The sequence below is a fragment of the Denticeps clupeoides genome, chromosome 1 (assembly GCF_900700375.1).
Source record: "Denticeps clupeoides chromosome 1, fDenClu1.1, whole genome shotgun sequence".
NCBI lineage: Eukaryota > Metazoa > Chordata > Actinopteri > Clupeiformes > Denticipitidae > Denticeps > Denticeps clupeoides.
The window spans coordinates 17,266,842-17,292,090 of NC_041707.1; the positions used below are offsets into that span (position 1 = coordinate 17,266,842).

General features: G+C 39.6%; 1 protein-coding gene across 2 annotated transcripts in view; it reads left to right on the plus strand.

Moving 5' to 3' along the window:
* ipo11 (importin 11) overlaps window positions 1-25,249 on the plus strand; it is a 73,636-nt gene that overhangs the window by 24,550 nt on the left and 23,837 nt on the right. For both annotated transcript variants that reach the window (XM_028984410.1, XM_028984419.1), the window contains exons 9-20: window positions 1,596-1,666; window positions 2,114-2,306; window positions 2,627-2,779; window positions 6,159-6,202; window positions 6,891-6,981; window positions 7,567-7,614; window positions 11,879-11,984; window positions 17,094-17,220; window positions 22,784-22,817; window positions 23,035-23,075; window positions 23,222-23,338; window positions 23,674-23,787. In XM_028984410.1, the coding sequence (XP_028840243.1) occupies window positions 1,596-1,666; window positions 2,114-2,306; window positions 2,627-2,779; window positions 6,159-6,202; window positions 6,891-6,981; window positions 7,567-7,614; window positions 11,879-11,984; window positions 17,094-17,220; window positions 22,784-22,817; window positions 23,035-23,075; window positions 23,222-23,338; window positions 23,674-23,787 (1,139 nt within the window). The remainder of the gene's footprint in view (window positions 1-1,595; window positions 1,667-2,113; window positions 2,307-2,626; window positions 2,780-6,158; window positions 6,203-6,890; window positions 6,982-7,566; window positions 7,615-11,878; window positions 11,985-17,093; window positions 17,221-22,783; window positions 22,818-23,034; window positions 23,076-23,221; window positions 23,339-23,673; window positions 23,788-25,249) is intronic.

Here is a 25,249-nt window from a genome sequence, read left to right on the forward strand (position 1 = left end):
AAAGTATTACTACTAAGTATAGAAATGTACTACTACTGTGTAACAGTAACAAGTAACACTTTCACAAAAAAGTTAGTGTAAGTAATTTTGAGAAAAACTGGTATCTTGAGACAAATCTCCTACAAATGGAAAACAATTTTGTATTGCTGCTCAGAGAATAATGGGATAAGATTTATCGGACATCCTAGGACACAGTGAATGTATACATACAGAACATTCACTCACACTCTCACCTATGAACAATTCACCAAGTCACCAGTGTGACTGCAGAAGGAAACCGGAGAGCCTAGAGTAACTTTTTACCAACATGGGGAAACAATGCAAAGACACAAAGTCTGAGCCAGGTTTTGAACTCTTGGAGGTGTGAGGCCACAGCCCTAGAACAAATCAATTAAATTCCATGTTTTCTAGCGTAATTTTGCTTCTCATCTGTAGGTTCTTGGGTTCCTATCTTTTATGGCGGGATCAATTTGTATTGTAGGAGCAAATTTTAACTAGCATTTATTTTATACGGTCAATTTCTCTTACTTTTTAATCAAACCAGCAAACAGTTTTTTATTAGTGCTGTTAGATTTAAGAAGGTAATTTGAGGAAATTTTTACGTGGTTTTGAATGTAAACTGAAAAACGTTCATGTTTTCAGTGAATTTAATATTTGCTTTCATGGTTCATTTTCTTTACATGAGTGGGTTAAAATAAGCAATCAAGTCTGCCAGAGTCTGCTGCCACTCCAGCTTTCCACGCAAATCCATTCACCAGGAAAGCTGCGAGCACAGTGCATCTCATGTCGCCTAATTTACATTACAATAGGCATTGAGATTTAATTAAACATTAATCACTAATCACTTACCCAGTGGGATTGTTAAATCTATTGTGGCTATTGTGATTTCGATTTTAACCAGAATATTTTGTGAGTAGCTCAGGGTTCTAGACCTTTAAATAAATAAATAAATATAAAATTTAAGAATATAACCATGTTTTAATAATCTATATATGTATATGTGTGTGGGGAAAAAAAACATTTATGTCTCATTCAAGTCTGTAAGTAGGACACGTGTGTGTATAAACAAGTCATAAGCAATTACAGAGTGATGTTAAGAGCTTGAATACAATATGAATATGAATTTTGTATGTAATTATGTTCATTAAAACTATCATGTTAAAACTGCTTTCTGACTTAGTGAAGTAATGTGGAGTAGAAATACCATCTTGTAGTTCATTAACTGGCACTCAGGTCTAGCAGAAGTAATTTATTTTATGCTCACAACCTCTGCGAGTGTGAAAGAGGACAGTGATCAACCACAGAATGTTGTTCACTGACTTGTGCATCTTTAATATTTTTTAATGGAAGACTAGGAATGTGCCTCGTCCCATCCTCTGTTATTTTAGTTGGTTTCTGTGAGCATACTGAAGTTTCAGTGCATGATTTTCAGAGTTTGTTTTTTACTTTAAGTTAAACATGTTGAGGCTTTCTTCTTACTTGTGATTTGAGAGCTTTAAAGTATAACATACTTAAAAAAAACTGCTGCAGAGTTCTGTCCGTTGCTTTCATTGAATATTTGTGATGATGTTGTTTTTATTTACTGTTCTTTTCAGGTCGGCAAGTTCATCGGGGAAGCATCTGCAGAGAAAAGCTGGAGAAGACCATTATTCTGTACACCAAAGTTGTAAGTTTCTAAAGAGGACACTTTACAGCTATTAAATTAGAGTAATATTACACAGCCACAGCAAACAAAGGTGTGGTGCATGACGGAATCTCACTGATGCTTTTTTGTATCTCTGTAGCAATGATTCTTTTATTGTTACGAGCTCATTTCATTGTGGGAGGAAAAGTAGGGGGGGGGGTCTCGGCGGATGGAAAGCAAGCATGGAAAAGTCAGCCTGTCATCATTGTGATGTATAATGGGCAAATTATTCTTCACCACCATAAAAAGGGATGAGTTTGTGGCCTGAAATGGCCCCATCTGTGACCTAGTCGCTAGTCCAAATGAGAAGCTCTTGCTGCTGCAGACAGCTTGAGTGCTTTTGCTGTGAGGTGTAAGTGGAGGAATTAACGTAGAACCTAGTAAGAACTTTTTTTTTTTTTGAAGGCTCCTTTTTGTCTCATTTGACAGCTGCTGGATTTTCTGGAGTGCCACCCATACCCTTTCATCCCCCTGATCCAGCGCTCCCTGGAGTTTGCCGTCAGCTATGTGTTCACTGAGGCAGGCGAGGGTGTGGTCTTCGAGCGTTTTATCGTGCAGTGCATGAACCTCATCAAGATGATAGTCAAAAATGACTCATACAAACCTGCTAAAAACATAGAAGGTAGGAATGGAGTTCAGTGAAAAACTGATAATAAATAATGGATGTATCTTGTTCATGGATAAGCAACTTTTTTTCTTAACAGTGTAAGAAGTTCTCTCTCTCTCTCTCTCTCTCTCTCTCTCTCTCTCTCTCTCTCTCTCTCTCTCTCATCTCTCTCTCTCTCTCTCTCTCTCTCTCTCTCTCTCTCTCTCTCTCTCTCTCTCTCTCTCTCTCTCTCTCTCCTCTCTCTCTCACACACACTCACACACACACACACACACACACACACGTGTACAAGCTAAATCTTTTTGTTTTTTTTTTTTTTTTTTTTTTTCTTCCAGACAGTAAGCCAGAGATTCTGGAAGCCCACCAGATTAAGACTGCATTTTTCACCCACCCAACACTCACAGAGATAGGCAAGCGCCTGGTGTCCCAGTACTTCCTGCTGACTGAGGAAGAGATCACCATGTGGGAGGAGGACCCAGAGAGTTTTGGTAATTAAAACATTTTCACAGTCTGTCATCAGTGACAGATTGCGCTGGTTTGATTGGCATGAAATGCATTTGATATTTCACCTTCTGTCTCTCTATTGATGAAGTTTGGAAGACCGATATTATGTAACTCTGAGAGCTGACATGATTGTTTTGAGCTATCGTGAACTGATTGGTAATTGCTCATTGACTGAGGGGTCAATAATTTATAAGTTAAATAAGTTGAGTGTCCCATTTTACATTTTTCATTTAAGGCATTTGACAGACGCCCTTATCCAGAGCGACTTACAACATGCTTTCAAGTTACCATCGATGAAGTCATCAGTTCTGGTTCATTGGGACCCTCAACTATGAATACAGTAGAAACTGTCTAGTCAACCGTATTGCAGAGAGACTTTGGCGCCGTGGCTTAGTTGGTCGAGGTGCCTGTCTAGTAAACAGGAGATACTGGGCTCGAATCCCAGCAAGGTGCCACTGAGCAAAACACCACCTCCACAGACTGCTCCCTGGGCACCTGTCATGGCTGCCCACTGCTCACTCAGGGTGATTGGTTAAATGCAGAGGACAAATTTCACAAATGTTACATTTTATGGCATTTAGCTGATGCCCTTACCCAGAGTGACTTACAATCATGGAGCAACTCAGGGTTAAGGAACACAATGATAGTAAGTGGGGTTTGAACCTATTACTTTGTTCTTCTGGTTTTATAGGCGAGTGTGTTACCCACTGAGCTGCTGCCACCTTAAAAACCCCTGTTTCACTCTCCAAGATGCCCTGGATTATATTTATGGTCAATACACAGTCAGGCCACACAGTGGTGCAGCGGTTAGAGATGTGGCTTCACACCTCCAAGGTGTGCACTTCCGGCAATCCTCAATTATCTATAGTTAGGCTGGTGCCTCGCCCTGGGTTGTCACCCTGCACACAGCTTTGACCCTGAGTAGGACAAATTGGTTATGCCGAGGGAGTGAGTGAGTTAATACACTTTGTCAAATAAAGTGATAGAAAATGATCAGGAAGTTTAAAATTTTCAATATATATTTTTTTCAAGCTGAAATGACCTTTCGCGTCTTCCTGATTACTGCTTAGCTATGATTTCCATATCAAAACGTGTCTCTTGTGCCAGGAGGTGAAAGATTTCTCAGGCTGCTCGCTTTTCAAAGTCATGCCCAGCAGTTCTGGAAGTGTGGATATTTCTGCCAGTGTGTAAGTGAGGAGCGGAGCATCTGTCGCATCTGAGAGAGCTGAAAACTTTTTTCAGTGGTTGCGCTGAGCCTTCATGCAGCTGCAGAGGCTGAGTACTCTGGAGGAAAAAAAATGTCACTGTAATGGCAGCTTGATTTATTCCGATGAACTGGAACCAGTTTGCCTGATTGTTTCCAAGCATGCCGCTTCTTTGTGTTTTAGTCTGCGCTGAATACGGGCTAATTTGCTCTCCAGCCATCAGATGGTTTCTGCTGGGCATTGCCAATAAGTGCATTCGTTACACCAGAGGGAGTGGAATCCACAGAGTGGATACGGTTTGATGCCAGATAAATGGGCATTTTCCAGCATTTAATGTGCTGATTTCAGAGAATATTTATGGCTTTTTTTTTTTTTTTTTTTTAATTATATATATATTTTTTATATATATAAAAATTTATTAGGGAGGTTTTGGAAATGTAAAGAAATAGATCCTATTGTCTCTTTCAACTTTGATCAGTACTCTGCTTTGCATGTTTTTGATTTGTTTCCCTGAACAAACACGAATGTTGTGCAAAAACCTTAATCCCAGCAATGGCGATACAAATGAAAGTACATGGTGAAAGAACTGTATATGCTGCATGTGCATTTCCCACATTTATAACTTCCCTTGCATGATTTAACATTAGTTTTGATTGAGCCATGAAGTTTCAGTTGCCGTCAGAGCAGCCTACCTTTTCCCTGGTTCTCGACTGTTTATTTATAGTGAAACTGAAATGATTTTCATTATGATGTAAAGCAAGCACAGCACGTGGTGCACACAATGAAATGTGTTCTCTGCATTTAACTCATCCCCTTGGTAAGCAGTGGGCAGCCATGAAAGGCGCTTGGGGAGCAGTGTGTGGGGGGTGGTGCTTTGACCTGTGGCACCTTGGCAGTTCGGGATTTGAAACGGCAATCCTCTGATTTACGGGTCCGCTTCCTTACCTGCTAGGACTGCCCCTTTAAGAGGCTCAGCAGTGACAATGATTTGGTGGTTGTATGTAGGTGTTTGTGTTTGTCTTAGTAGAATTATATCAGGTTCATGGTTGTGTAGTAACAGGATTTTTACGATTAACATGGTCACTGGTGGGATCATGTCCTGTTACTAGCATCTGACCATTAATGTTGAATACAAACTATACCTCACAGCCGAACTTTTGTATTGACTTATATGAGCTTTTGATAAAGTGGCCAGTGATTCTCACTCCTGACAGTAATCCATCTGATGACCTATGTGTCCTCATTTAATTCCTTTTTTTAAAAGCTCGTTTAAAACGAACCACTGGAGCACAGATCATAAATGTAAAGTACATCTCTAAATTTCTCAAAGGCTCCTTCTAGGCCGAGCCAGAGATCCATGAGATCATTAACCTCAGACAGACCAGACCACTCACTCCAGAGTTGTCTGCAGTCCTGTTTGTCTAAAGTAGGTTAGAGATCTGCCTTGAAAATCCTCGGTAGTTCTTGTCTGGCTTTGCCACATGTCTAATGACTCAGGATTGGCAGCCTGGGAATGTTCTCGTTTATGTTGCTATAAAAGTATTGATGAGTCATTTCACTTCATTTTGGATTCCTCAGTTCTGTTGGCTGTGGTACAGAATGCTGGCACTTTGTAGAGAGCTGGGAAGAGCTTGTTCTTTTGTAGTTTTTTTTTTTTTTTTTAATTGCGTTAAGTTTCATCCAAGGTGTCTCTTTGGCAGACTCTACAGTGCTGTACCATTCAATTATGTGATGTAAGTTGTATGTAATGGAGTTATGTGATCATACTATGACCTCTGGATCACGATGCCTAACACTAATATACACTGTTGTAATTCCTTCCTCTAGGCATCCATCTAGGTTAATTTATCAAGAGACTCACATATAGTTATTGAAGATGTTTTTAGGCATAAAAATAAAGCTGCATTATCGATTCGGTCTTGAGAGCCACCAGGAGACACTGTATAGCACCATGTGGTAATAGAAATAATAAGCATTCTCACTTATACTAACAATTTAACAGTGCCTGAATTAAAATTCATTTTTCCTCTGAAACATGATGTAAAATGTATTCAATTTTATAGGCACTGTGGATGCAAGAGTTATTTAGTGCCTGGATGTAAAGGATTCTTTTAAATGTCATGTTAGTCATGTCTTTTCTTTTTACCTTTGTCTTTAGCTGTTGAAGAAACCGGAGGGGATTCTTGGAAGTACAGTTTGCGGGTAGGTACAATGCCTGGGGTGCACAGTTGGAAAGCACTGAAAGCTTTTCATAAATTATATGAGGACAGAACTTCATTTTCCCCTAGTTAGGCTAGTATATATATATATATATATTGTCTTCTAGCAAAGCACTTATTTAAAGTATGAAGGCTGCTTTTATTTCAGTGTTAGATGTAAATGTCTTTAATTGATTTTTTTGTGGCATTTTACATGTATGACAGTCATAGTATTTATTCATTCATGTATCTATCTATCTATGTATGTATGTATGTATGTATGAATGTATGTATGTATGTATGTATGAATGTATGAATGAATGAATGAATGAATGAATGAATGACCTGGTGTGATTGTGTTTCTGAAAAGTACTGCTGTGCCGTGTGGCATTTGTGAGAAGGCAAAGCGAAGGCAGCTTCGGTGAGGCTAACATTTAACCTGGCCGCTCTCCAGCGCCTTGCCTCTGTCACCTCTGAGACGTGCGTGAGTCTTTCACTTCCAATCACGGGGCTGACTCCTGTGCCAATAGGCCATTGATTATGTCAGGGGAGGTGATTGAGTTGAGGACGCCAGTCAGTCCCCTTTCCATCCTCGGCTAAATGCCAGTTAGTGGGTTTGTGGGTCTGCATTTACTACTGACCTTTTTTACTGACCCCTATCCCTCTCCCCCCCCATCTCATCCAACTTCTAGCCTTGTACCGAAGTATTGTTTCTGGATATTTTCCACAACTACAGCCAGACGTTGACACCTGTTCTTTTGGAGATGGTGCAGAACCTACAAGGTGGGTCTTTTGCAGAGTGTTAAATTTTACAGCTTGGTAGTTAGATCTTATGAGCTAATGGCTGTGATTTTTGCCTTCCCTCCCTGCTTGCAAAAAATGACTGAGCAACAAAAGGGACGGCTATAACACCATATGGAAGCATTTCAGCATCAAACTACCAGTAGTGACAGGCTTACTGGTGTATACTATGCTATCCTAGGATCAATAAATTAGGATTTGCCTTAGCTTCTGTGCCCCATTTTACATTGGTTGGTCAGAGTTAGAGTAAAGCATAATTTCTGAAGAATTGCCTTGCAAAGCTGTGCAAGTTGCATGCAGACGCTTAGGAAAGCTGTTTATTATTCATAAACATCGACCGTTCATGTCACAAGGTGACATCAAAGGGCTAATTAGGAGTGCTTCACACAACAGAAGCAACTTGTTCCTCTCATCCCAGTTGTCTTAACTTAGCAAGTATTCTCCCCTGCAGCTATTCTTTTTTTTGAAGCGTTGATTTGGTATTTTGTGCGATTGCTTTTACTTGCATTTCAGTATATCTTAGGACAATCAAAAATGACTTATTATTACTGTTTTTGGTTGCTTCAGGCCCGACTAATGTGGAGGAGCCTGTGCAGCTACTCATGAAGGATGCTGGTATGTATAAGATGTGTATTACTTTTCAGTTGCAGTGTTTTAAGATTTTTAGGGGAGATGGAAAAGGGTTAAGCACAGATGTGCATTAATGCTGTTATCTGGAAAAACATGTATTTGTTTTTATATATCCCAAATCTTGCACATTTGAGCCAGTTTGTGTTTGGTAAATACTTTTTGTTGATCTGCTAAAGAATGAATATACACTACTCACAATAAGTTAGGGATATTGTTATTTACATGAGCGCTTTTCCTATTTGCTCTGAAATTTAATGAAATATGTAAAAGTTCCCTTTGATATTATGAATAATATCTGAGAAGAAACACCATTTTCATTAGGGTGGTAGGGCGTAGGGTGGTAGTAGCCTAGTGGGTAACACACTCGCCTATGAACCAGAAGACCCGGGTTCAAATCCCACTTACTACCATTGTGTCCCTGAGCAAGACACTTAACCCTAAGTTTCTCCAGGGAAGACTGTCCCTGTTAAATACTGATTGTAAGTCGCTCTGGATAAGGGCATCTGATAAATGCTGTAAATGTAATGTATGTAATGTGCCCTTCCTCATTAGTTTAATATTTATTACCCCACAAATTTAGACAATAACAGGGAAAGCTCCAAATAACAAAAATCTACATTTGTCTGTATTGGGTGTTCCCACCATTTGCCTCAATGACAGCTTGACAGCAACGTCTTGTAAAATCAATAAAGACCATGTGGTGTGGGAGAAGAGGATAGAGTGTGTAGAAAAAACTCTTTCTCCTTCCACACAAAGCACTGTATTCAACCACTCCAATTTGATGTTACCTGGCAGAAAGAGGCATGGCACAATAGAGGTTAAAAATGTACAGTTTCTAATTTATTAACACCGGTAAATAATTATTGTAGTTACATGTGAATATAACATGAATGTAAAAAGGTACCAAGGTTGCAGAGAAAATAAACATGAGAAGAAAGAGTAAAGAGGGAGAAGAGAAAGAGAGGGGGAGAGAAAGTCTCAGAAGCCTTCCGGCTTCCGATGGAAAACCCCCTGAGCAAGATACCTCAGAGGTCCCTTTTTCCACATGTGAGCAGACTTTTATACCCCTGGCCTACAGGAAGTTGTCACTGGCCTACAGGAAGTTGTCACTGACCAATCAGAACCTGTTGTTTCTGATGTCACGCCCCCGGTGCCTCCCATTTGGGGAAGACAAAGAGGGTGGGCGGTCCTGACGGCTGATACTTCACACGTTCGCGTCGGACAAAAGGCATGTAAAAACCGGGGTTCTTTTGGAGATGGTGCAGAACCTACAAGGTGGGTCTTTTGCAGAGTGTTAAATTTTACAGGAAAATCACAGCTTGGTAGTTAGATCTTATGAGCTAATGGCTGTGATTTTTGCCTTCCCTCCCTGCTTGCAAAAAATGACTGAGCAACAAAAGGGACGGCTATAACACCATATGGAAGCATTTCAGCATGAATATAACATGAATGTAAAAAGGTACCAAGGTTGCAGAGAAAATAAACATGAGAAGAAAGAGTAAAGAGGGAGAAGAGAGAGGGAGAGAAAGTCTCAGAAGCCTTCCGGCTTCCGATGGAAAACCCCCTGAGCAAGATACCTCAGAGGTCCCTTTTTCCACATGTGAGCAGACTTTTATACCCCTGGCCTACAGGAAGTTGTCACTGGCCTACAGGAAGTTGTCACTGGCCTACAGGAAGTTGTCACTGGCCTACAGGAAGTTGTCACTGGCCTACAGGAAGTTGTCACTGGCCTACAGGAAGTTGTCACTGACCAATCAGAACCTGTTGTTTCTGATGTCACGCCCCCGGTGCCTCCCATTTGGGGAAGACAAAGAGGGTGGGCGGTCCTGACGGCTGATACTTCACACGTTCGCGTCGGACAAAAGGCATGTAAAAACCGGGGTGTCGAACACAGGAATGTCACACCTCCCCCTGCAGACATCTGTTATGCAAGGAAAAAGCAGGCTCCCGTGATGTCCATTCTTACAGTCTCATGCTCCTCATTAGCCTCATGATGTTGTGCTACAAGCAGGTCACGTGGGGGTGGGGTACGATCATTCAGTCTCTGCTTCAACTGGTCCCAGACGTGCTCTATGGGGTTCAGGTCAGGGGACATTGATGGCCATGAGAGGCACTCCCAGCTTCCTGAAGTTGACCTGTGACAATTCTGCCACATTGTGGTGGAGCATTATCATCCCATGTACAGAAAGTTGGGGGTCTGCTAAAATGGGTTCTATGAGGTCTCTGAGGTAAGAACTGCAGTGACTGAGCTATGTACAATAACTAAATCTGTTTTGCACTGACTGGTGATGCCTGCCCAGACTGTTGCACCTCCTCCTGCAAAGCAAACCCTGGGAACCATGTCGACCTCAGCGTATCTCTCGCATGGAGTCACCTGCAACTGTTGTCTGGCATTCAAGCCAATGCGGTGCAGTCGGTTGCGAACCCTAGTACCCTCGCATCTCGTAAACTGGCCTGCAGCCGTGTGGCAGTTGTAGAACGATGTCTGAGTACATAGGTGCTTAGGTGCTGGTCATCATTGCGTCCTGTCACTCATGGGGCTCCACTCCTGGGTCTGTCATGAACTCTGCCAGTAGTTCTGTGTCTTGATGCAAGTCTGGTAACAATTGAGACACACTTAAGTTCACGAGCCACATCTGACTGCCTGCCAACAACCTTAAGGGGCGCCATGGCCTGTTGACACTGCTCGTCTGTTACAATACCATTTTTTTTTTATACCGACAGAATGTTGAAATTGATGCCACATTGAGAAAGGTTGTCTCTTGGTATTGGCCCCAATACAAGGCACACCTGTACACAATGAGACCATTACATGAAAAACACAATGAGGTGTCTATCACCCCAAAACAATTGCCTCCCTATCCCAAATGTCTGAAGTGAAAGAAACACTGTATGTTTTACATCACAGTCTCATAATATCCCTAATTCATTGTGAGTAGTGTATTTAGTCTATATGTCTGTATACACACACACACACACACACACACACACACACACACACACGTTGCATCTGGAAATTTTGTTATGTTCCAGCATTATTCCACTATGGATTCAATTCATTTTCCCCGCAGTATTCTACACACAGCACCCCATAATGACAACATGACATGAAGCTCAATACTGAGCTCAGGTGTCCCCTGTTTCCCCTGATCATCCTTGAGATGTTTCTGCAGCTTAATAGGGAGTCCACCTGTGGGGGGGGGGGGGGGCAGTTGATTGGACAGGATTTGGAAAGGCGCACACTTCTGCTTCATTTCAGAGCACAAACCAAGCATGAAGTCAAAGCAAGGGTGAAACAGGTGGGCCAAGCTTTTATGGAATCATATTTAAAAATGACTTGAGGCTGCAAAAGGTGCATCATTAAAAGCATTGAGAAAATGCTGTGAATATCAAAACCTGAAGTAAACTTTTTTTTGTCATTATTGTCATTATGGGGTGTAGAATTTATTTATTCAAATTTTGAATAAGGCTGTAACATAACAAGATGTTAAAGTGGATTCACTGTGAATATTTTCCGAATGCACTGTGTGTGTGTGTGTGTGTGTGTGTGTGTGTGTGTGTGTGTGTGTGTGTGTGCTTATAATAATTTGTATAAAAAATTTAATTCTTTGCCAGAATTTTCTTTACCAGTTTTATACAAATAACTTCTCATTTTCTCTGTATCCAAAAAGGTTCCCTCTCTTAAATGAGTTAAAGTTTATTGTATCATTCAAAATCAAACTATGGCTATAAAAAGAATGTGGAAAAAAATCTATGCATTGTGTTGCAGTGATATTTATGCTTGTGTCTCTATTTACTTGTTTTGTATCAAAATGATTATGCAGCAATCAAAAAGGACCTCCTCGTGCACCCAGCAATTTCTGTTCTCATTCAGGCACTTTAGAAGAAATTGAAGGCTAAAAGCAATGTGGAGCAGACACTCTGTCTTACAGGAAGGATTTCTGGAGTATGTCCAGTCTGGCACTAGCTAATTTGTCTTTCCTGTTAAACATTCAAATGATTAATTCCTGGGAACAAGAAGAATCATGAGCAGGAAATCAGCAGAATGGATAGGCATCATTATGACATGATGCCTTTTAAATGATTTGAAATTGTGAATTATCTTTTTGGTTTCTTTATTTGGTTGCCACATGTCGTTAGCTACTGAAATGCTGGTGAAACAAACTCCAATGTGTATCATGGTCACAACCATTTTTGAAATGCATCATAACAATGTTTTTTTTTTTTCTTCCTCCTCTCTTTTTTGTAGTGTACAATGCTGTAGGACTGGCTGCATATGAGCTGTTTGACAGTGTGGACTTTCACTCGTGGTTCAAAAACCAGCTCCTGGCTGAACTGCAAGTCACCCACAACAGGTAAACCCCTGTGTGTAAAACACCTGGAAAGTTGATGTAGTGCAGTGACCAGTGTTGCTGGGGTTGAACTCCTGTACTTTGATAGAACAATACATACCCATGCATGGGACTACAAGGTGAGGAGAAAACGATTAATATCTGCTTAAAGCAACTACCTAATGTGTTGAATGGCTGCATAATCTTCATTAAATGATGACTTGGTCACCTGGTGAAATATACAGAATATTAAAAATGACTACAACAAATTGAAAGCAAGGCTCTTTCGAGAAGACCAAGAACCGTGCTTTGTGCTAAAGATTTGACTCCTGGCTCGCTCATGCTTTGGTGCTCTTTGGAGCAGTGGTGGCCTAGTGGCTATGTAAGTGAACTTAAAACTGAAAGTTTGCAGGATCAAATCCCAAAACTGCTTGTACTATGTGAATAAATCAACAATGAGTTTGCAGCAACCAACATGGCTACCACATCTTTATGCCCCATGCTGGGTCTTCTGGGTCTGCATGTCTTTGGGTGACTGCGCACCCTCTATGGGGTAGCATGGGCCGAGCATCTTTGCTTTGCAAAGGCATGGGCAGCCCTCTGGTAGACACCCAGGCACGGTCCTCTGGATCGAAGAGTGGCTGAGGACACATGAGGATTTTGGGCCTGTTCTGCCAGCAGGAGATACTTGGACCAGGTGGCAGGGTTGGGGACAGGGTAGCAGCCCAAGGCGGCCCTGGTGCCGTTGGTTCTCTGGCTTTTGTGCTGCTCAAGTGGGGCAAGCTGCGACATACTCTGTGTCGTCACTGGGATATCCTGAGTGTGCTGGCGAGACTGCACATTGGCCTTGGTGTTATGATAACCCGGCCGATATGAAAGGGTGTAGTCAATGCAGGCAAAGAACAGTGTCCAATATGCTGGGCGGTGTTCAGATATCAGGACTCCTGAATGCAAGCCAGGTTTTTATGGTTCCATGACTCCCTTTGGACTGAGGCTGAAGCCCAGGAAAGTGGTACTTTATGTAGAGTCTATTCTCCAGGAGGCATTGGAGCACTGTATGGACGTGGACCATGTGGGACTGTAGGTCAGGCGAGAAGATGAGGATGTTGTTCAGTTAAACAAAAACATCCAGTTGAGAAAGTCTCTCAGCATGGCATTCACAAGTGTTTGGAATGATACAGAGCTGTTATGACAGTACTAATAGTGACTCGTGGGGTGTTTTATAGGGCTGGGGGTAAGCGATTATTTTAACTATTAAATTATTTTTTCACTGTTATTTTTCTGTTGCACAATTTAAAAAAAACATAAAATCACTAATTGCCCCTAAAGATTAAATAGATTACTTTATTATACAAAAGTATCCAAAGCCAAACATCTTCTGCTTAAAACAAAATAACAGCAGTGTTATAGAAAATGGTTTTGTTAAACAAAACTCTTTTACAGTACCAATAACTGAAGTTTAAAGGTTTTGAAAAAAATGTTGTAGTGCAAAACAAAACACTGTGGAGTCCCAGCTTGTTCGAGTCAAAATAAAATGATTTTTTTTTTTACAGTTTTTAAAGAATAGCACTCTGTTTTACAGCCTGAAAATAAATCTCATGTATAAACAATCTTAAAAAAACGTTTCTACAATCTGCTAGGTACCACAGCTCGCCACTTTGGTGATGCAAACTGGGCGTAAGCAGACACTTGTGGCTAGATAGCGGTGTTCTGTTCGCTATAAGTTAGCCATCCTTAACCACAAGGGCAGCAGTATATGCTATTTCTAAATAACGTTAGCTCAACACTGTTTAGCCACTAGGCATTAGCAGAAATCAAACACAAACACCATTAGCTCACATCACCGATCTCCGGAGAGCTCAAGTACGCGTTGCTCAATACACTACTAACATTACTCAAACATGATATTAGTTTAGTAAACATTGGCGAGAGTAACGCTACTTACTCCTGTTCTCCGGCGGTGGGGTGCCTTCGCTTCAGATGCTCCTACATGGAAGTCGTGCTGGTGTGGTATGCTAGCTCCGTCTTGCAAAGACTGCATATAACTATACCGTTTTTTTTTTTTTTGTTTTTTTTTACAACCGAGTCCTCGACGTCGTCAACGTGTCGCTGCAGGCCTAGTGTTTTAAGCCGGTCTTCCACTCGTCCCCCTCTTGGGTGCAAACAAGATGATAGGCAATATTTCTTGGTTATTGAAATATCCAATGAAATAAGGTTTCTCATTTCACAGTTTCCTTCAGCAATCTCCTTCTGCTGAACAAAAATTGCTACTGATCTCCTGTCTAACTCCTGTCTTCTGGCTGAATGGGTCTTTAAGTGTGCGTACCAATCTATTAAACTAGGTCTCAATTTTCAAAATAATTTGCGTTTTGAACAGTCCTTCCTTATGTTTTAAATTTGTACCCTGTGGTGAATATTATTAACATCAAATGAAACAACATTTTCTCTTTTTCATACTAATAAGCTTTAATTATTGGTTGAATCCAAGAACAATATTTCCTGTTGAGGCCCTTAAAAACCTTATGATGGATGTATGGGTTTGGCTCTTTCGCCCCAGGTGTGTACTTGAAATAAATATATGGCTCTCTGCACCAGTAACTGGTGCAGCAGTCCCTCAAAAATTGAAGACTAAGCAAACAGTCAAAGAAAAAAGAACCTGCAAAAGGGACACGTTGGATGAAAAGGTCCGCGGGGGGGGAGGTGGTGATGCTACAGCCCAGCTGTGCTTTCCTCTCATGAACAAGGAACAGAGATCAAAGGACACTATCCACTCACTCTTTCATTTTGTCTGCGGAACGTGGCTGATCTGTCTGTATCAAAGGGAATTTGGAATGGCATCATCTGTTTTTTGTTTGTAATGACTTTTGAAAGAGGAACAAAAAGGTCAGGGCCTGTAAACTTTGACCGCAACTTCTTTTTTGTGGTGTTCTTTTTTTCTCAATGTTATTGACGGTTCTAGAATAGAAAATGGTGAAAAAGAGTTTGGGGTTTTGTTTAGGTTGAATGAACAATGAAACACAACTAACAAGCTAATGCAATATTCTATTTTTGGACATTAGTAGCTTAAAATTGAACCTGAAATTAATGTCACTCAAATTGAACACTTTCCAGTCCGATGTGTTCAAGGATTCAGATTCAATTTTTATTTTTTTATTTTTTATGGTTATATTTTATTTTTTGTGTGAGATGTGTAATCAGTTCTTAAAGAAAGGAATGACCACAAGAGGCAAACTACAGCTACAAATGGACTTTTAACAATTTCATTAAATGAACTTAATAAAGCATTTTTATAATGCCCATCTTCAAATCCAGTTCATATATCCAGAGTGTTCATTGTGTCAGTCCGGTAAGATTATTTTTAGCCTGTGGCTAACATAAGTGTGCTGGAGACACTATACCTGACTGAGGGAAATCGGAGTTTCCTTTGTGTTTTTTTCAAGACTGATCCTTCATCTCGCCCTGATTTATAGAGTAAGGTAATCTTTTGTCCATGTTCCAACAATAATTTTTGGCAGTGTGCTACTCGAATAAAAGGCTTAAATTAAGGCTATTTTAAAGCCAGTCTGTTTGATCAAAGTGACCTTTTTTGAAATTTAGGAAATTGGTTTGACTGAATGGGGTTTCATTTCTAATGTAAGCTCATTAGTTTGGAATCCACCTATTTGTAAGGGACCATGTGTCGTAAAAGATACTTCAACCACTTGTTCTTAATAAGTCAGAGACAGGAACACAAGGGGTGCACTCTTATGCACTCAGGTGTCATTGAGTTGGCCCTTTGTGTTTGTGTGATGGGTGGATGCTGCTCAGATGTCTGACATTGCTGAATGTGTCTGACTCGTTCTGGCTGAAGCATTTGTTTTTAGCTGAAAACAACAGAACCTGATTTTCTGTGTTGAGTCCATATTGATGTCTTACCCTTTGCAGGTCTGATTTTGCTTTGTGACATCGAGTGTTGAATATTAATGCATGGAGAGAGTGCAGAAAAGAATGGATGGGGTCAGTTTCTATATTGAGATCCTGACTGGTTCAAAAGTAATTTGAGTTGAACAAAGGGCTGGTCAAAAGTCATTTAAATGTTTAATTTAACTAACCACACATAGAATGTCTCAATAGCCTGTTAGCTAGAGTTTTAGTCACAGTACATATAAGGAAGACAATATCTACCTGTTAAAGATTTTCAACATATTACTGATAAATGTCTGATGTAGATATGTAGTCGCACCCTTTTTAAAAATAAAAAATTAACCAAAAATAAATGTTTTTCTTTGTGAAAGAAAAGATCTGTCTTTCAACTATACCCAATAATCCAAACATATGAAGAATAAAGGAGTTTTCTATGACAGAAATTCCTGCAGGTTCTTCAATGTTTCTGTCTGTCTCATCAATGTTCTCATCTTGCCTTTTCATCAGTTTTGGAGGGACATCCAGTCCTGTGGAAGTCACTGTTGTCCCATATTTTCTTTGCTTTGTGATTTTTACTGGCTTCACAGTTTTCCATGGTTTATCATTCGCTGTGGATTTAAATTATTATTATTATTATTTATTTTATTTTTTTTACCCTTTGGGCTGATCCCTTTCAACAGTGGATGCCTTTGACGTTTTGTAAGCTGCCTGTGCACCATGGCTTTTGCTGTTGCAGAAACTGATTTAATGAAAGGGTTCTGCTTGGTTTCAGCAATCACCTTATTGTATTTTTTTTTTTTTTTTGTATTTTTTTATTTTTTTCACCTATCAGAATTGAGAAAGGTTAGATTGCATTAAAGGTGGGAAATGTTTAGAACTTGTTTTATCTTTTTTACAATCCACTGTTTTTATATCAACCGTATGTACGTTTCTGTATTATCAGTTGAGCTGTAGTAGAATTTATAGTTACACCCTCTGGTCCACACATGCAGGATGTGTTGATGCACATGGCTGCTCCGTTAACCAAGAAGTCCTTACTTTCATATGCAATGCTTCAAATGGGAAATCAAATTACACCAGAAGTGATGCACAAGAGATGACTATGGAACTGAATAACTGTGCTGAGCTTCATTTAATGCACATATTTACATAAAAGACCGTTGCTTTCCATGTGTACATTTGTTTGTTAAACTATCTTATGAATTATGCAATAATTCAATTCAATTTCAGATATAAGCTGATCCGAAGACGAGTGATCTGGCTAATTGGACAGTGGATTTCTGTAAAGTTCGAATCAGACCTACGACCTCTGCTCTATGAAGTTATCCTCAACCTCATGCAAGACCTTGATCTTGTGGTAAGTTGAAAATACTTTGAGTAGCATGAAGCCATGCTTTTTGGGTGCAGCCCAATTGTAACATAGATGATGAAAATTCCCTGGGGCAACAAATAATCAGTTCTGTGCAAAACAAACCATAGTAGTCACTGAGCGGCGAAAAAAGGAATTTACATCCTGGTGAATCCCATCCTCTTTGATGGTGAGTTCTGTCTTTTCAGGCATTAGTAGTACAAAATCCCTTAGACCTAACTGACTCATTAAAGGGTAAATATTGCCCATTTTAAAAATACTGAATCCTGTCTTTTAATGTCTGTACTGAGGACATTAGTGGCTACATAATGACTGTAGCCTTGAGCTGAGTAAAGCACCCATTACTGTAATTGGGCACTTTATAGAGAATTTCATACCTTTAACCAGCGTCACTTTGCTCCTGTGGTTATGTTCTAACGTGACTGTGAACCCTGTGGTCTTGTCTGGGCTTTTAAATAGTACAAATTACCATGCAATTACAGCCAAAAATTAGTTGACTAGATCGAACAGAGCAGACTGCATGTTACATATGATGCAAATACAGCAAGGGGGTCTAGAAATCAGCGACATGACTTTACTGAAACAGTTTTTCTACTCACCACCCTGTATCTTTCAGCTTGGTTGGGGGTGCCTTGTATTTTGCAGCTAATTGATTTTTCTTCCAGATTGATGATAGACCTGACCAATCAATCATTGGTTTCAGTTAGTGCTGTCTAATCTTAATAAGCAGACTGAAATGTGCATTTCCTTTCATTGTCTCACCTAATGCTCACAGAAATAATGTCAATTATGGGAACCATATTCATATCCATGTTGATACACTGGGAAGATACAGCATAACTTTATAAACGAATCATTTAATGTGTAAACTTACTTTACTGTACTTGGCAGACGCTTTTCTTCAAAGCTTTTTAAACAAATACTTTTTAAACAAGTGGGTTTTCTGATGTTTCTTAAAGGTGGTAGTAGTCTCGGCTAGTCGAATGGAGCAGCGCAATTTGTTCCACCAGCCAGGGAAAACAAAGGAGAATAGACTCGATTGGGATCGGTGACCCTATGAAGAGGGAATTTTTATATATGTTATATGGTATTATGTTTTTTTTTTTTTTTTTTTTTTATATTGTCCTCCCATGCTTCAATCATTTCCAACTGCACTCTTGCCTGCAAATCATCTAGTAGGATTATTATTATTTTGTATTAATATTGTGGCCTCCGTGAATTTTGATTTATGTATTTATTTGTTTGTTTTTGTGAGCTTGAATTTTGTAGTTTGAATGAAATTTAAATAGGCTACTCAGTAGTGCTATTGGAAATATGACAGGTCAGTGTTGTCTGCCAGACTCATTGGGTTGAGTGCTACAGGGCAGTTTGCAGGCTGCTGTAGGCAGCAACAGTGCTTTGTGCGGGAGTGAGAAGCATGTTAGGGTTATGTGGTGCCGAGACATTAAGAGGAGTGACTGGTCCGGTTTTTTTTATACTTTTTTTTGAGTAATGCAGGGAATTAACACCACATGCACATTATGGAAAATTGTTATGTTCCGTTTTGAGTTATTTCATCAGTTACAGACACAACCATTTTGACTGGTACCTTTTATTGCTGCATTTCTAAAGATACATTTACATTTACGGCATTTATCAGACGCCCTTATCCAGAGCGACTTACAATCAGTAGTTTCAGGGGACAGTCCCCCTGGAGCAACTTAGGGTTAAGTGTCTTGCTCAGGGACACAATGGTAGTAAGTGGGATTTGAACCTGGGTCTTCTGGTTCATAGGCGAGTGTGTTACCCACTAGGCTACTACCACCCCAAAGATAGAAGTAAGGTTGTTTTTTTTTTTTGCTGATTTGCTGTCTGAATTAGAAAAATAATTGTTGAAACTTTTATGGGAAAACTTTGATCAGGCTCCCAAAAACCATATTTTTTTGCTGAATCGTGTACCTGTTCCTTCAGGACTGGAAATGTCAACTGCTGGTGCTATGTTACCTGTTGAAGTTGTGGTGCTAATTTATGGTTTTGCTGGTTGATTGATGGGGGTTTGTGTTCTGGGCCCTAGCTAAAACATGTGCAGGCACGGGGGGCAGTTAGCAGGATGAATTGCCAGCATTCTCTGAGCAGTCACTCTCCTCGGCTGATGCATGAGGACGTCTTCTAATGCCAGGTATTCTCCTGTGCTTTCATGAGAAAGGGAGCAGGATTAAAGACCCATATCTGTAACCGAGAGCAGTGCTGCAGAGAGAGATAACTGTGATGGATTTTCTCAGATGCTTATATGAATAATGTGCCAGGTTCCATGTAAAGTAGTTTTGATTCCAGCTGCCTTGTTCTGCCAGAGCGTCTGGATTCAGTTTTAATTCATATCTGGAATGGCAAATTGTAATCTGATTTGGATCCCTGTGGTTTGTTATGCTGAAGACAATAAATTATAATTTGCCACATGCAAATTTGTGATTTAACCAGATTTTGTTCATTTGTGGTTAGGGGAGACTAGTTTACAGGTATGTGTACTCATCTGTTCTTAGGTTTTGGAGAAACAACAAAAATCATTAGCTCTTATTGGTACTATTAACTATTAATATGTGTTAATAGCAGAAAGAAATTGATTAATAATGTTAGCTTGTTATTACCCACAGTGAACGTGCCGATATGATTTTGCTATATGTAAACAGATAATTATTAGATAAATCATTTATGCATTTTTAAGGCCACACACATTTTTAATAAAACCTTTGTCACCTAAGCAATTTCACCTACATATACTATTTCATGAATCTGCGTTATTCGATAAACATAATGATTATTTTGTGCCTTTTGTAGTACATTGGTTAACTTTAATAAGGCTCATAAACCATAATAAAATTCCTGATTATATTGCCCATGTTTTGAGGTTATTTCTATCATTTGTTATAGATACCGCTTGATGAATATGATGATGTTGTGATAAATCACCACTTGCGCAGAAGTAGAATCAGAGCATCCAGACTTTTTTTTTTTCCTCAGATGTTTTTAATGTTCTGAGATTTGGTGCTTTATCATCGTGCACCCATGTGTCCCAACCCAAGCTTGTGCAGTTTTACAACAGGAGTCTGAGAGTGGTTGTGATTTCATGGGAAGAGCTTTCCTATTTTGTGTGATTTTTCTCCTACACATCAGCATTGTGGTAATGGCCAGAAGTGATTTGAAAGCTGCTCTTGAGAATGCAGCGTTCTCACGCCTCCCACACTGAACCCTTTTACCCTGAGGAGGCAACAAAATGATACCAAGTTCTGCCTTTCATAACACCAAGCGGTGCCCACAGGTTTGCACTGGAGAACTTCAGAAGGGTGCGCTTGAGATTAACTTTACTTCCCTTAAGGGGACAGTAAATTTGGTCTTACTTGGCTGCCTTGGAGGACCGTAAACGTCAGCTAAACTTGAATAGACTTCCACTCGAATTGGGCTATATTCACTACATGACATACATATCCAGCTCTGGCATTTCGTTTAAACAGCTTAAAGCACATTTGTTTTACAGTGCTTTTTAATTTAATAAGTTAATATGTTTCAGATTGATTTATACTTTTTTTTTATTTTTTAGTAGTCGACCTTTTCATTTGCGGTTTGGTTTTTATTTCACTCCCAGAAATCATTGAACCAGAAAAGGCCTCTGGGAGAAAATCTAACCCATATTTATTTAAGTTTTATCAAAATGACAAATAATAATATAGTGCAGTGCAAGTATTCACACCACACACATTTTGTTACATTACAGCCTTATTCTAAAATACATACGAGTATAGATTTTTTTAACAAAAGCTACACAAAAGGGAAAATGTGCTTTCAGACATTTTAAGACATCACATAAAAAAAACAAGCATTTAAACACAATAAGGTATTAGTATATAAAAGTATTCACACCCTTGGCAAAGAAATTCAAAGTGATAATCACATTATTGTTGATTCATTAGTCCATCTTTGGCAAATTCGGTTGATTTAACATGATTTGGAATAGCATACGCTTGTTAATAGGATGCCTTACAGTTACAGATGATAAGAGCAGAAACAGTTAAATCCAAGCAATTGTCTGTAGACATCTGAGACTAGATTCTGTTATGGCATGGAAGGTACTGAAAAGCACTGTGGTCTCCATTTTTTTTGGGGAAATAGTAATAAGGGAAGAAGGACCTTGATCAGAGGGGTGACCAGGGACCCAGTGAAAGAATCATCATTGTTATACACAGCAAGCACAGCATACGTTGCACACAATAAAATGTGTCCTCTGCATTTCATATCTGCATTATGATTGGTAGAACCATGCAGAGCCATGGACGGTACTTTCCTCAGTGGCACCTAAGTGGCACCCTGGCAGTTCGGAATTTCGAACCGGCAACTTTCAGATTACGGGTCCGCTTCCTTACCCACTAGGCCATGAGCTGGTTTGCAACATCACTACTAAAGCATGGTGTTGGCATCATCATTCTGTGGGGATGTTTTTCTGTAAAAGGAACCGGGTGACTATACAAGTCATTTCTATATATTTTTTTAGCACAATTTGCAACCAGAACATAATTGGCATTGGCTGCCTCAGCATTTTTACATTAATCAAAATGCACCCCCTAAATGTTTTTTGCATGTCCGATCCAGAGTAAAATTATAGAAATTAAACACCAACAAAGCATAATGCATCAATAAACATTACATTCAGAGATAAATATACTGGCCTAGAGTTGCCTCTCACCACCTTTCAGCAACAGGCAGCAGCAAACTGATAATCAGGCCGAGATGATAATCAATTTCAAGTCCTTAAAACACTTTTAATTTAAATTTTTTACTTTAAAATTTTACTTTTAAGCACCGACACATTTTCAGTAAGCTACCTTTCTTGTTGAATTGTGCTTCAAATAAAGAACATTGTTGTTAATCATATACAAGTCAATATTGCCTATATGGACAGCATTTAAAAAGAACAAAAGTGAACGTGTAAAACTGCGTTGTTATATGTGATTCAGTCAATACATGGCTGGGAATAAATGTAGTTATGTGAAATACTGGATTAACCTTTGATATCGTGATCATATATCATTTTTCTCTCTTTGCTTCTAGAAGAAAGTGAAGAAAGTGATTGTCACATGTACACAGCAGCACAGCACATGGTGCACACAGTGAAATTTGTCCTCTGCATTTATCCCATCACCCTGAGTGAGCAGTGGGCAGCCATGACCGGCGCCCAGGGAGCAGTGTGTGGGAACGGTGCTATGCTCAGTGGCACCTCAGTGGTACCTCGGGATTCGAACCGGCAACCTTCTGATTACGGGGCCGCTTCCTTAACCGCTAGGCTACCACTGCCCCATTAAAAACTCATTCCTCTTATTCACAAGGAATCCGGTTCATTAAGAGGATTTCTCTATTAGTTATTGTTCAGAACCCTGCTTTCAGCATGAAGCTTCTGTAATTAAATGGCTCTGTGAAGTCTTGTTATTGGTGAAGTTATGAATATAAACATTTTTTACACTTTTACAAAAGGTATACATTCAGATCTTAATTTCCCTCTTTTTCTCTTCCCCCTTCCATATAGGTCCGGATTGAGACTGCTACAACCCTCAAGCTAAATATCCTTCAGAGGTCTTGTTTTCTTTCCTTTTGTAAAAGCCTATCTTTGCAGTCTGGTCAAGCTCAAAGGACAACAGAAAACAGTAAACCCATGAATTATGTAGTGGGGGGAGTTAATACCTCCTTTTATCTCTGTGTGATGTCATAATGGGGAATGTTGCCCATGTGTTGCTGACCTCTAAGCACTCATGATGATTGACCTTAACCAGACAATACCTGTTGATGACTTTGAGTTTCGAACAGAGCAGTTTTTACCAGTGAGTTTAAATAAGTGTTATATTGGTTTATTGTATATATGCATATAGAATAAAACCAATCAATGAGATCTGGGTAAACTTCATGATGTATGTATATAACAATAGATACAATGACAAGTATAATTAATCAATACTTTTCTCTGTAGTACCTAGAGTCCATCTTTGGGCTACTTTTCCATCTGTTGCGACAGGTCACAGAATGTGACACCAAGATGCAAGTTCTGCATGTCATTTCCTGTGTCATCGAGAGGGTTAGCATTCAGGTGAGCAGGCAAAACAAGGCTGGAAGGGAACCTGAAAACTTGTATGTCATGCTATTTGCATTTATAATGTGGTTGTTTTTGCTACATGCTGCATAAAAATAAGACCTTATCCCTTGATTTCAGTGGACACATAATCTGACCTTAAAAGAATAGTTCATCCTTGTGCCCAATTTAAATAAATTGGATTGCAGTGGCCATTATTTACTAACCACAAATCTATATGTATTATTGTTTTCTTTCATTATTTTCTTATAATTGGAATCCTTTTTATTCAGCCTACCAATATAATAGTATATTTGTACCAATTTTCTGATTCATTTCGTATCTTTTTGTAGATCCGGCCCTACGTTGGCTGTTTAGTGCAATATCTGCCCTTGCTATGGAGGCAGTCTGAGGACCATAACATGCTTCGCTGTGCCATTCTGACCACCCTCATTCATCTTGTACAGGTAATTAAACGCTATAAATTCTTAGGACCCTTTTGGTATCTGTACCCTTTGAACCCTTTGGTCCATAGTTACACTATTGCAATTGACCATTCATTTAAAAGCTTTAGGTTCATGAAAAGTTTACTTTAAATATACAGACCTTCGTGGCCAAAAGTTTGGGAATAACACAATACTGTTTTTCACAAACTTTTCTTTTTCAGTGTTTTATTTTTTTTCAGATTACAAGCCTTTTATTAGTTTCAAATGCTTTTATTGACAATTGCATTAAGTTTATGCAAAGAATGAATATTTGCAGCATTGACCCTTTTTTCCTGACATGCTGTCAATCAATTTCTGGGCCATAACCTGACTGACTGCAACCATTCCTTCATAATCAGTGCTTGGAGTTTGTTGGTTTCGTTTGTCCGCCCGCCTTGAGGATTGACCACAAGTTCACTATAGGCTTAATGTCCAGGGAGTTTCCTGGCCATGGACTCAAAATTTCAATATTTTGTTCCCTGAGCCACTCACTTTGGCCTTATGGCACGGTGCTCAATCATGCTGGAAAAAGCATTGTTCTCCACCAGACTGTTCTTGGATAGTTACTGAAGTTGCTGTTGGAGGATTTTTTGGTACTATTCTTTATTCATGGCTGTGCTCTTAGGCAAAATTGTGAATGAGCCCACTCCCTTGGATGAGAAGCAGCCCCACACATGCTTTACAGTTGGCGCGAGACTGGACTCGGATCAATGATTTTTCCAGATACCTCAAAGAATTGGAAAGGGGCTTAATCAGAGAAAATGACTTTACCCCAGTCCTCAGCAGTCCAATCCCCGTATGTTTTGCAGAATATCAGTCTGTTCTTGATGTTTTTCTTGAAGAGAAGTGGCTTCGTTGCTGCCCTTTCTTTAGACCAGGCCATCCTCAAAAAGTCTTCACCTGGAATCCTGATCCTTCAGCTGAATCTTTAGGAGACGGTCCTGGCCCTGAACTTTCTTGGGCACCCTGAAGCCTTCTTCACAACACTTGAACCTCTCTCCTTGAAGTTGTTGATGATCAGATAAATGGTTGATTTAGGCGCAATCTTAGTAGTAGCAATATCCTTACCTGTGAAGCCCTTTTTATGCAGCGCAATGATTATTGCATATATTCTCTTGCAGGTAACTATGGTTAACAGAAGAAGATTAATGATTTCAAGCATCATGCTCCTTTTAAAGCATCCAATCTGCTATTCTAACTCAATTAGCATGACAGAATGATCTCCTGCCTTGTGCTCGTCAACGCTCTCACTTGTGTTAACATGATGATTTAAGTTTATTTTCATATTAAAGAGGGACCTCGCAATTCATCTGATCACTCTGCCTAACATTCTGGAGTATATGCAAATTGGCATAATAAAAACGGAAGCATCTAACTTTGTGAAAAACATTATTTGTGTGATTCTCAAAAGTTTTGGCCACAACTGTATTTTTATTATTTTATT